This window comes from Chiloscyllium plagiosum, unplaced genomic scaffold (genome assembly GCF_037043375.1).
Source record: "Chiloscyllium plagiosum isolate Xiang-an unplaced genomic scaffold, Cpla_swu_hap1 HiC_scaffold_22, whole genome shotgun sequence".
Taxonomy (NCBI): domain Eukaryota; kingdom Metazoa; phylum Chordata; class Chondrichthyes; order Orectolobiformes; family Hemiscylliidae; genus Chiloscyllium; species Chiloscyllium plagiosum.
In genome coordinates, this window is record NW_028270160.1 from 60,789,479 (window position 1) to 60,801,579 (window position 12,101).

The 12,101-nt window shown below is 44.5% G+C and overlaps 1 protein-coding gene across 1 annotated transcript in view; it reads left to right on the forward strand.

Annotated features, from left to right (window-relative positions):
- Nucleotides 1–5,491: 5,491 nt before the first annotated feature.
- The window catches only part of LOC122560947 (leucine-rich repeat transmembrane neuronal protein 4-like), a 419,629-nt gene continuing 413,019 nt past the window's right edge, over nt 5,492–12,101 (forward strand). The window contains exons 1-2 of the mRNA XM_087999121.1: nt 5,492–6,006; nt 7,498–9,014. Of these exons, the coding sequence (XP_087855247.1) occupies nt 6,003–6,006; nt 7,498–9,014 (1,521 nt within the window). The 5' untranslated portion in view covers nt 5,492–6,002. The remainder of the gene's footprint in view (nt 6,007–7,497; nt 9,015–12,101) is intronic.

A 12,101-nucleotide genomic window follows, 5' to 3' on the forward strand; every position in this document is an offset into this window, starting at 1 on the left:
CTCAGTTCACTGAGAACATGCCATACTGGAAGATGTACAACATTTTCATCCTTGTTCCAAGCATATTTTAGCAAAATCAACATTATCTTATTTCATTGCTTATTGGAAAGGTAATGTAAGTCACAAATTTGGGGAGATTATTGTTGCCAGTGTGGCAATCATCATCATTTTATTCACTTTGAGCTATCAGTTGTAATACCTCCCCTCTGACACAGAGAGATTTCAGGCTTGGTTCCCATTTCAGAAATATTCCCTGAACCAACATCTTTGAAAGAGGCTATAGCATTGCTGCTTGTGGGAGCTTGCTGTTCTCAAAGTATCTGCTACATTTCATTTGATACAACAGTGACTATGTTTCAAAGCACTCCGTGGGTTGTAAAATGTTTTGCCATGTCCTTAGGTGGTGAAAAGCTCTATGCAAATACATGTCTTTCTTTCTTTATATGTGTTTGCATTTATATGAGGCTGTATCATTGTCAAATTATTTCTATTTATTACTCAGAGAAGGCAGAAAAATGAATCGTTTGTTTATAAAGCCATTGTGCTATTTTACAGTGAGCAGCATGCAAATAGATAGTCCACAGCTGGCCAGAACAAATGCATTAATCGACAGTTCTATGAACCATAGCGGGGGAATTCTATTCAAAGTATTGGGAAGCTGCTTCCTTCTTCTGGAGTCTTGCTGTTTGTTGTTAGGTTTTCACTTAAATCGAAGAGAAGAACAAAATTAAATGTTCCTGTGACCACAACTCATTCTAACAATATGAAACCTGGAAGAATGTGATATAACACAAGGAGTTTACCTCACAGAATTTAATTTTTGATCTTTATCAGGGGTTTAAAATTCTTGAAGACTTTTTTATTCCAAATTAAAAAAAATTTGTTTTTGCTTATTAAAATCTGTATTTGCCTAAGGGGAGACAGTCTTCCTGGTACCACTCCCAGACTCATGATCAACAGTACGTTTTGAGAAGCAACAGGCATTCCAATTACAGATTAATTATAATATTTTTCTGCATTTTTGGAATTCCTCCAATTGTGAAAACAAACATTAATGGTTCAATGTATTTTCATCATTTGGAAGGAGGGGGATTTTGATATGTTTTGTTGTGACTTTGTCATCCCAATCGGGCATTGGACAAACAGAAACATATGACCGGGCATCCCTTGTGCCAAAGAGATCTTGATCAAATGGGTCAACGGGCCAAAAAATGGTCAACGGAGTTTAAGCTGGATAAACGTGAGGTAGCATTTTGGTACAACAAACAAGGGTAGGGCTTATACAATTAATGGTAGCGTGCTGGGTGGTGTTGTGGAACAGAAGGACCTAGAGGTTCAGGTACATAATTCTTTGAAGTTTGCGTCACATACAGACAAGTTGCTTAAAAAGACATTTGACACGCTTGCCTTAATTGCTCAGTCCTCTGAGTACAGGAGTTGGGAAGTCATGTTGCGGTTGTACAGGACATTGGTGAGGCCTCTTCTGGAATATTGCTCCCAGTTCTGATCACCCAGTTAGAGGAAAGATATTATTAAGATGGAGAGGGTTCAGAAGAGATTTACCAGGATGTTACCGAGTATGAAAGGTTTGAGTGTTAAAGAAAGACCGGATAGGCTGGGATTTTTCTTTTGAATAAGTACGTGAATAGGAAAGGTTTGGAGGGATATGGTCCAGGAGTAGACAAGTGGGACTAGTTTAGTTTGGGATTTTTTTGGGCATGGATTGGTTGGATCAAAAGGTCTGTTTCTGTGCTATATGACTCTGACTCTACTTGGGATTGGCAGTGGTGCTTGAACATATTCCTGATAGTTTTCCCACAAGGTAGCCCACCTCAACCCCCACCACTTAAGCTCCAATCACACCTGCCAATGGTCAACCCATACATCAGCACACATCATGCTCAATTGCTTTGGACCAATTTAAAAACATCATCCATTGCCTTATAGACTGTTAGTCAAATAGCTTTTTCTTATTGCCATAGAGTTATAACTAACAGAAATCCTCAAAGAACATAGTTTAAAATGTATTGAACCACTCTGCAATTTTTCTCCTGAGTTGCCCAGGAAGTTAATCTCAATTTGTGGAGCTTCAGGAGAAAGTTGGAAATCTTAACTATCATTCTTGTGATCTCAAGAGTTAGTTCCCTATTGAGAATACACATGTTTTACTTAAGGAATATGAGGAAATGGAATATGAAATGGTTGGACATTCTAGGCTGAAAGAGTGTTCAAGAGACGTGTGATTTCTGGGTGTTATGTTCACTTGTAATTACTGAAATCAAAAGTTTAATATGAGCTGTTTACCACCTGTTTTGGTTAGAAGTCAAATGACTTTACAGAAAGCAGACATGTAAAGCTTTTAAGAGAGAAAAGAGAGGTGGGTTTTATGACTTTAATTCCTTGAATAATTTGGATTGAATAAATTGGAGTCACATACTGAAGGTTGACTAGCAACAGCCTCTGAATGAAAACTGCTATGTCAGCACATGCCTTGGTCTGTCAGTTGAAGGAATAAACCTCCGAAAAGCTGGCAACAGAAAGATCTATCTCTCTCATGCAACAGGAAGAAATCTTGGTTCAATCCAGGAATTTTCCATTTTGCCTTCTGTTAAAAATCTGTATTATCCCTGCAGATTTGTAATGTCTTTATTTTTGTATGATGGTGCATGATTTGGGATTTTGGCGATAAATAATAGCTCAGTTGTTAACCAGTTTTGCCATTTACTGTAAGAATAAGTTTGTTTATAATAAATAATTCACTTTTGACTGTATTCAAGGAACCTGATGGTACTCTATTTTGCGCTGAATGGCAATAAGAAAGAGAAACATAAGGAATATATTGACTATTTTGGTGATTGAATAACCAATTAAACTTTCTAAATGGCTCATGAGGTGATGGGCTTGATTAACATCTCACTCCTCCCAATAGAATCATAACATCCTGTAACCACACAATTTGACTCCCCTTTTCTTTCATTCTGTCACAGGATATGTGTGTAATTATCAAGGCCAGCATTTATTGCCCATCCCTACTGCCCATGAAGAGAGTGGATTATTTGACCTTTGCAGAGAGCAGTTAAGAATCAATCACTTTGTTTCAGATCTGGAGTCATGTGTAGGCCAAACCAGGTCAGGATGACAGATAGGTCCTCCCCTGAAGGACATTAGTAAACCAGGTGAGTTTCAAACAAAAGAAAACCTCACCTCTGAGGAACCCATGGAGCCAAAGATTTACCTGGAATGTCCAGATTACTAGTGCAGGGACATTACTCCCACACCACTAATCCCCATGTACCAATGCTCTTTGTTCACAGATTCACAGAAATGTCACAGTGCAGAAAGAGGCCATTCAGCTCATTAACTGAGCATCATTACCTAATGCCAATCTCTTGCTCCTTGCACATTATTTTTATCCAGTTAAGTATCCCATACCCACTTGAATTATGGAGCAGACTCAATGGACCAAAGAGCATCCTCCTGTTACAATTTCTTAGATGATGATCTTACGATCTTAATATCTCAACTGAAACAACTCCACCATTTCAGGCAGTGGTTTCACTACCTTAATTACTTGCTGTATGAAAAAAGCATTTCCTCATTTCAACCTTACTTCTTTTAGCAGATAACATTGAATCTGCACTTACTTTAAATCTGTGTTTTTTTGCTTCTATTCTTTTCATGAGCAGGAACAATTTTGTGCCATCTACTGTATCCAGCATAATCCTTGCCTTGAATTCCTTGACCAGATCTCCTCTCTGCCTTCTTCTCTCCAAAGAATACAATCCTAGCTTCTTTAATCTATCCTCATCATTGAAGTTTCTCATCCCAGGAACCATTCTTGTAAGTCAGTTCTGCACTCTGTCCAATGTTTTCATATCTTTCCTGCATTGTGCTAGCTGGAACTGTACAGAGTACTCCAGCTAAGGTCTAACAGGTTTCACATACCCATATAAATATAAGGCGTAAACTTTAATTCATTTGTGGGATAATAATGTCACTGTCTGAACCAGCATTTATTGCTCGTCCCTAGTTACCCTTGAGAAGGTGGGGGTGAGCTGCCTTCTTGAACCACTGCAGTCCATGTGCTATGGGTAGACCCACAATGCCTTTAGGAAGGGAATTCCAGGTATTTGATCCAGCAACCATGAAGGAATGGTAATATGTTTCCAAGTCAGGATGGTGAGTAGCTTGGAGAGGAACTTGAAGGTGGTGTTCCCATGTATCTGCTGGCTTTGTCGTTCTAGAGAGAAGTGGTCATGGGTCTGAGGATATTTGGTGAGTTTTTGCAGTGCATCTTGCCGTTGGCACACACTGCTGCTACTAGGCATCGGTGGTGAAGGGAGTCGATGTTTGTGAATGTGCTGCCAATCAAGCAAGCTGCTTTGCTCTGGATGACTTCGAGTGTTGTTGGAACTGCAGCCATCCAGGCAATTGAGGAATATTCCATCACACTCCTGACTTGTGACTTGTAGATAGTGGACAGACTTTGGCAAGTCAGGAGGTGGGTTACTCAATGCAGTATTCTTAATATCTGACCTGTTCTTGTAGCCACTGTGTTTATGTGAAGAGTCCAGTTGAGTTTCTGATCAATGGTAATCCTCAGGATGTTGATAGTGGGGGATTCAGTGATAGTAACATCATTGAATGTCAGGGGACAATGGTGGCTAAAATCTCCCTTATTCCAGATTGTCATTGCATGGCATCTGTGTAGCATTAATATTACTTGCCATATGTCAGCCCAAGCCTGGAATTTATCCAGGTTATGCTGCATTTTGACAAGGATTGTGTCAGTATTGAGATTGAATTGAGGTACCTCAGATTGGAGCAATCTAAAAGGTGAAAGGTTGAATTTTATTGCATTGTTTGCAATATTCAACATGTTTTTCAAATGCACCTTAACAATCTGTTCTCTAACTACAAAGAAAAAAGTGTTGCCTGTCGAGGTAAATGTTAACACAGCAGAAGATGACTTTGGTCTGTCCAAACATGTTTGTTTCCCATTGGCATGGGCAACTCACAGCTGGGAGCTGCAGACAGGCGCACTCTAAGGTTAGAGGAGGTATTGAGTGGCACAGCAACATTTGGGGGATGGGGGAGGGGGGGAAGTTGGGGGGAAAGGAGAGATTGGAAGCGAGGTAAAATCCCTCAGGATGCAATGTTTGACGTTGAAACAATCGTCAGGTACAGTAGCAGAGAAGCAATGGCTTGCTTTGCTGTTCAGAGTAGATCCATATCGTGCTATATGAATGTACAAAGATAAATTTTATGAATTAACTCCCTTACCAGCACTCCCCCCCCCCCCATCCCCCGCCCTTGATGTAAGAGCTCACTCGTGTGGAACATGGGAGGCGGAGTGGGGGAGCGAGGAACTTCTGCACATGCCCATAATAACTCTCTCCAGCGGGGGCAGCTTTACATAAGACTTCGGTCTCAGTCTATCGGAAGCAACAGTGGCAAGAGCTTCGGGCTGAGAGGCTGGGAGCCGGGGAGCTGTCCATTGCGAAATTACAACCGGGAAGAAAAACAAACGACACCTTGATTTTGCTGGGTGACAGTGAAAGCGTTGGATTTTCTTTAGGAATCTGGAGCTGGCTACACACAAGACACACAGAGAAAAATAACAAAACTACTGCAGAGCCCCTGGGTGCTGCTGAAAGGAGGTTTTACTCTGGAGTCGTTGGCGAGGAGCAGAACGGGGAAATTAGAAGTTCACTGTGTGCTGCAGTTAGACCTCTGGCTGCTGCCTCTCTGTGTCTCCAGTGTGTGTGTGTGAGAGAGAGAGAGAGAGACTGGGAGAGGGAGCTGGGCGAGCCCGCACGGAGCTCTCCATGGCTGATTAGAGAGTGATGTTTGGAGAGAGGACAGAAACTGTGCACATCCAAGGGGCTCCGACTGCCACCCATGGGTGCCCGCCAAGGCGGGCTGGCGACGGCGCGGCCGAGCTAGTGTGCCTCGCTGCAGGTACCGTGGACAGCGCCTGAGCAGCGGGCAGTCTGCGCAGGATGGGTAAGGGTGCTGCTTCTCTCCCCCTGTCTGTCTATCGCTCACCACAGTCACAGGCAATTAGGGATCCTGCTTTAAGTTGCTTGAAATCTGAGGGTCTGCATTAAAGTTGTGGCCAGTGCATGTGTGTGCGGCTGCAAGATAAGATTATATTTTAAAACAGCAAATATTTGAAAGGGGGTTTGTTTTATATTTAAAGTTGTGAGCTATGTGTGTGTGTTTACATGCATGTGTGTGTATGCGGGGTGAGATTACACTTGACAATAGGAAACATTTTCCAAAGGGTTTTGTTTAAAGTTGTGATCTCTGTGTATAGGGAAAGATTATGTCTTAGCAATAGCCAAGATTTCAAAGTTTTTTTTCCCTTTCAATTAGGCAGAGCGTCATATGTAGCTACAGCACAGAAAAAAAAGACTCTTCGGCCCATCTGTGCTAGTCAAAAAAAAAACCACCTCATTAGGAAGGGTCACTGGACCCGTACCGTTAACTCTGATTTCTCTCCACAGATGCTGTCAGACCTGCTGAGCTTTTCCAGCAAATTCTGTTTTTTTGTTTCGGATTACAGCATCTACAGGTTTGTTTTGAGTTTTGCCTAAGTATTCCAATCCCCTTTCTGGCACTTGGCCCATAGTCTTGTTTGCCTTGGTATCACAAGTGCACACCTAAATACTTGTCAAAATGTTATGAGGGTTTCGGCCTCACACACTGACAGGCAGTGAGTTCCAAATCCTCATCATCGTCTGGATTTTAAAAAATCCTCATGTTCCCTTTAAACCCTCTGCCCTTTACCTTAAATCTATGCCCCTGGTCACTGATCCCTCCATTATCCTGTTTACCCTGTCTATGTCCCTCATAATTTTGTCCATCTCAATCATGTCCCCTCTCAGTCTCATCTGCTCAAAGCGAAATAAGCCCAGTCTGTCCAATCACTCCTCACAACTGAAACTCTCCAGCCCAGACAACATCCTGGTCATTCTCCTCTGCATTCTTTCCATCGCTGCTTAAGTCACGTGGTGTGTGAACAGAACAGAATAGAGTCGAATCCCCACAGTGTGGAAACAGGCCCCTCGGCCCAACAACTCCTGACCCACCCTTTGAAGAGTATCCCACCCAAACCCATTCCCCTATCCTATTACTCTGCTCTAACACCTGACAAACTCATTCCTGAGCACTATGGGCAATTTAGCATGGCCAATTCACCTGACCTGCCCATCTTTGGACAGGGGGAGGAAACCAGAGCACCCGGAGGAAACCCATGCAGACACCCATGCAAACTCCACACAGACTGCAATCGAACCTGGGTTCCTGGTGCTGTGAGGCAGCAGTGCTAACCAGTGAGCCACCGTGCCACCCCTTGTGTGTGGTTGCAATGTTGCCCATTGCTAAAATTGTAAAGGTTGATGGTAGTAAGCATGATGTGCAATGACTGATTTTCACCGGTGAAACAGGAAGGGTTTGATCCTGAGTCTGAACTATCCCGTCTCCTTGTTGCAGGTCTCAGTGGGATCGCAGTGTTGGTGATGGCTCCCACTGTCTTCCTGAGCGTCGTCACTGCCGCAGCCGAGCGGGGCTGCCCCGCCAACTGCAGATGCCACGGGAAAATTGTGTACTGCGAGTCGCTCAGCCTGCAGGAGATCCCTCCGAACCTGTCCCCGGGCTCCCTGGGCCTCTCGCTGCGCTACAACAGCCTGCACCAACTGCAACCCAACCAGTTCCTGGGTCTCAAGCAGCTCACTTGGCTGTACCTGGACCACAACTACATTGACCAGATCCACGAGCAGGCCTTCGCTGGAGCCCATCGACTCAAGGAATTGATCCTGAGCTCCAACCGCATCAGCTCCCTTTCCAACCAGACCTTCCGGCCGGTCAGTAACCTCCGTAACCTGGACCTGTCCTACAACCAGCTGCAGGTGCTGCAGCCTGAGCAGTTCCGGGGTCTCCGCAAACTCCAGAGCCTGCACCTGAGGTCCAACCGCCTGCGGACGGTGCCAGTCCGGATCTTCCAGGACTGCCGCAACGTGGAGTTCCTCGACTTGGGTTACAACCGGATCCGCAGCCTGGCCCGGAATGCCTTCGCTGGCCTCGGGCGCCTGGTGGAACTCCACCTGGAGCACAACCAGTTCTCCAAGGTCAACCTGGGCCATTTCCCCCGGCTCCTGGCCCTGCGCATCCTCTACCTGCAGTGGAACAAGATCAGTGTGGTCATCCAGGGCATGTCATGGACCTGGAGCTCCCTGGAGAAGCTCGACCTCTCTGGCAATGAGATCCAGGCCATTGGGCCCAACGTCTTCCAGTGTGTGCCCAACCTGCAGACCCTGCAGCTGGACTCCAACAAGCTGACCACCATCGGGCAGGAGATCCTAGAGTCCTGGATCTCGCTCAGCTCCATCAGCCTGGCCGGGAACATGTGGGAGTGCAACCACAATATCTGCTCGCTGGTCAACTGGCTGAAGAGGTTCAAAGGTCGGAGGGAGAGCACCATGCTGTGCGCCGGTCCCAAGGCACTGCAGGGTGAGCAGGTCATGGACGCCGTCGATAACTATGAGCTCTGCATCAAAAAGCAGAGGGTCTCTACCCAAGCCGTGCCCAAGGTGCCGGCCAGGCCCACCTTCCGAACGAGACTTCCCAAAGCCAACGGGGAGGTCAAAGGCCAGCCCGTGCCCGCAGCCAGCGCCAGCCCCACTGATGCCAGCTCCGACCCTGACTTGGGGGAACCCATCTCCTTCCACAAGATCATAGCGGGGAGCGTGGCCCTGTTCCTCTCAGTGCTGGTCATCCTGCTGGTCATCTACGTGTCCTGGAAGCGGTACCCAGCCAGCATGAAGCAATTCCAGCAGCGTTCACTGGGGCGTCGGCATCGGAAAAAGAAGAGGCAGTCTTTGAGACAAATGGTCCCCAGCACCCAGGAGTATTATGTTGATTATAAACCTGCCCACGCTGAGGCCACTGAGATGTTGATGAATGGAGCAGCTCCGTGCACCTTTAGTAAATCAGGCTCCAGGGAATGTGAGGTATGAACTTCTTATAAAGCGCAGCGACGGGTGAAACTATGGCAGGGAACTAGTTAGGAACTGTCCCCCTTTCTCAATGAAATTGACTGAAGGTCTCTCTGTTGTTGCATTCCCCATGTAAAATGCATTCTTTGCTAAAAACGTATTTAGACTTTAAACAGTTATAAATATGTGCCATCGAATGATAATTTCTCAAAAGGTCTGTCACTGCTTTCATCACAGCTGTGCCTAGTTTTTTGAAACATCATGTTGCTTTCTTGTCCAGTATTAAGCGAAGGTTTAAACCTCGATCTATCCTCCAGTGCCATTCTGCGTGCTGTGTTTAATTCAGCTTCTGGCTCCATCATGGTTATTTGAATCTGACAGCTGCTGCTTAAACCGAAATTAAATCAGTCATTAGCTCTTTCTGAACTTTAACTTGCACCCCATTGAATATCTGCGATGCATTGCCGAAATCTCAGCTGCGTGCGGTTCAGATTTTTTGGCTGGGGGGAGCGGGGGCCTCTGCCACGTTGACACAGTGCAAGCTTCCTCTCAATGGGAGCTGAAGAATGGTGTGAGGGAATTTGCCCAGTCTCTCAGAATCAGTAAAGGGTAGTTTATCCAAAGGCTACAAGCCCAGACATTTAGAACAACGAATAGATTCATTTAGGCAGATTGGGAGGGGGGGCAACTCCCTCATTTGGTAGGGGATTTGAGATCAAGGAGCTGAAATTTCAAAATTGATTCCAGCCTGTCAAGGGGTGAAATCAGTTCCTTTTCACACAAACACAGTGAATTGTTAGAATGCCTGGAACTCTCTTACTGTGAGGTGGAGGATGGGTGGTTGTCAATTGAAAATTGAGATCAATGTGTTTTTCAGGGGAAGATTTGAAGAGATGTGCATGATAGATGGATAATGAGGACTGAAGTGGAGATAAGCCTTTATCTAAATAATAGAATTGCAGCTCAAAGGGCCGAATGGCTTGCTCCTCTTCCTTACCTCAGTGTGGAATGGATAGCAGGCATGCTTGCTGGCTTGATGCTTGACAGTGTTCTCTTCAGAGGCTGAAGCTATGTCAGTCCCTGGAGATTGGTAATGTAGCCCCTTGGTCTACAATCTGGGCATGTCTTGGGTTGACACTGAGTCCCTCAGGTGAAGCGCTTGAAGTGACACCGTTACTCATTTTACAACCGGAAAATAAAATGGGGGCTGCCTCATTCTTCCAATTGTTTCTTCATCCAAAAATGACTCCAGACATCAGAGAAAGCTGGGAGAGAGGAGGTGGGGATCTTCCATCCGATATTCAGCATGATATTGGCATAGAAACACAAGATCATATAAACCATCAAAAGCAACAAAAGCTTGTGAATTTGAGGACACTGATTTTAACTAAATAGATGAATTGTATAGTTTCTGAACTCATATGACTGCGAGCATTTTTTGTTTTAGCAAAGAGAACAGAAGTGAAGTTGTTCCTCCAGCCCTTCCAATATTGAATTTTTCTACGACCTGTAATTATGTAATGGTTTGAGGAAGTGATAATTATCAGTTGGTGTGGTTAATGGATCAGGTGGTACCATGTGCATTTTTTAAAGTAGTCAGCCCTTGCTATTTGAAGACAGGTGGGTTTGAAAATATCCCCTCAATGTAAGATATTATAATGTGTTTACTGTTCCTCCTGATCCTGTTCAACATCTCTCTGCTGCATTAGGAAGTCTTTCCCAACCTGTTAAATATGGCCACCAATGTCTGAAGTAACATTGTGAAATATTTATGAATGTGCTTGCTGAGTGGTGAGGCTTGCTAAATTATTTTCACAGCTGCTTAAAGACGATGAGGAGCAGACTGGCACGTCTCAGACGATGTGTTCCATACATGATGTTCAGGCTGGGATTTCCAGTGTGGCTATTGTTCAGACAAAACCATACTGTTGGGGGAGGCAGTGACCAAAGGCAAAGTGTTAGACAGTGGTAAAGGATGGAAAATCAGCAGTGGCATTCATCTCTGACACATTTAGACTCATCCATAGCGGGTGGCTTGCTTCAAGGAATATGACTGTGAAGTCAACCTGAGTTAAGAAGTAATGGGTAACTCAAGGGAATTTAAAATGTGCAAATATTCCTCTGATGTGGCAGGTGGAGGTCTGGGGAGGTGGGGAGGTGGGGGAGCTGGTGCAATTGACCTATAAAAACCTGTTGTGGTATTTTTGTTTTGCAAAATTTGTAAGTTTAATCCTCTGAGTCTGCCTATTTTACAAAGGAGCAGTGACAGATAGAAGACTGTGAATGGTTTTCCACAGTATGTGGAACAGGATCAATAAACTAAAGAGAAATAATTAAACAGGGCAGGAAGGTATTTTAAATTCTGGCTGGCTAATGCAGAGGAAAATCTATCACACAAAGCCTTGCTCAGAAAAGAGACTGTTAATTAGCACTACACTGTCGCCAGTGCCAATCGTACTGCATGGGTTTTCCAGAATAATATAGCCAGTGTTTCGTTGGGTGAAGAACTAAGACACTGTCAGGTTTATGACTGAACATAAGTGTAACCTCTGCAGAGTGACAGTGTTGGAAAATGGAGGCCTCTGATGCCATAATTGGAGCAACAGACACTTCTCTGCTTATTTTCATTTAACACAATGGAAAGGACCAGCATAATAATCACTGCGACTTGAAATGCAAAGATCCAGGATCAATTTCATAGAAGATGCAGCATAGAAAACTGGGTCTTCCTACTCACTGCCAGCTAGTTTATTTTGCCAGGGCTTAGTAACGCACACAGTATAATCATAAGCAACAGGCACTGCTCCTAATGCGGGTTGTTAGAATTATGCTTTATCTTTCTAAAAGTTGTGATGTATGACCATTATTTAATTGAAACAGGGATGATTTCCTACTTTCCCCAGTTGAATTAGTAAATACATGGTGTCTGAGCTGTACTAATGCTGTTGCAGTTGAGTTATGGCCTACACCAGTGGACAGACTCATATATTTACGAGAAACAGTATCATATTCAGCTCATCTCTACAGTATGGCTAGTGAAGTGATTGCAGCAGGTTATGCCTGGAAGGGCAGTGATATAGTGCCATTCAGGTCAATAGGTGT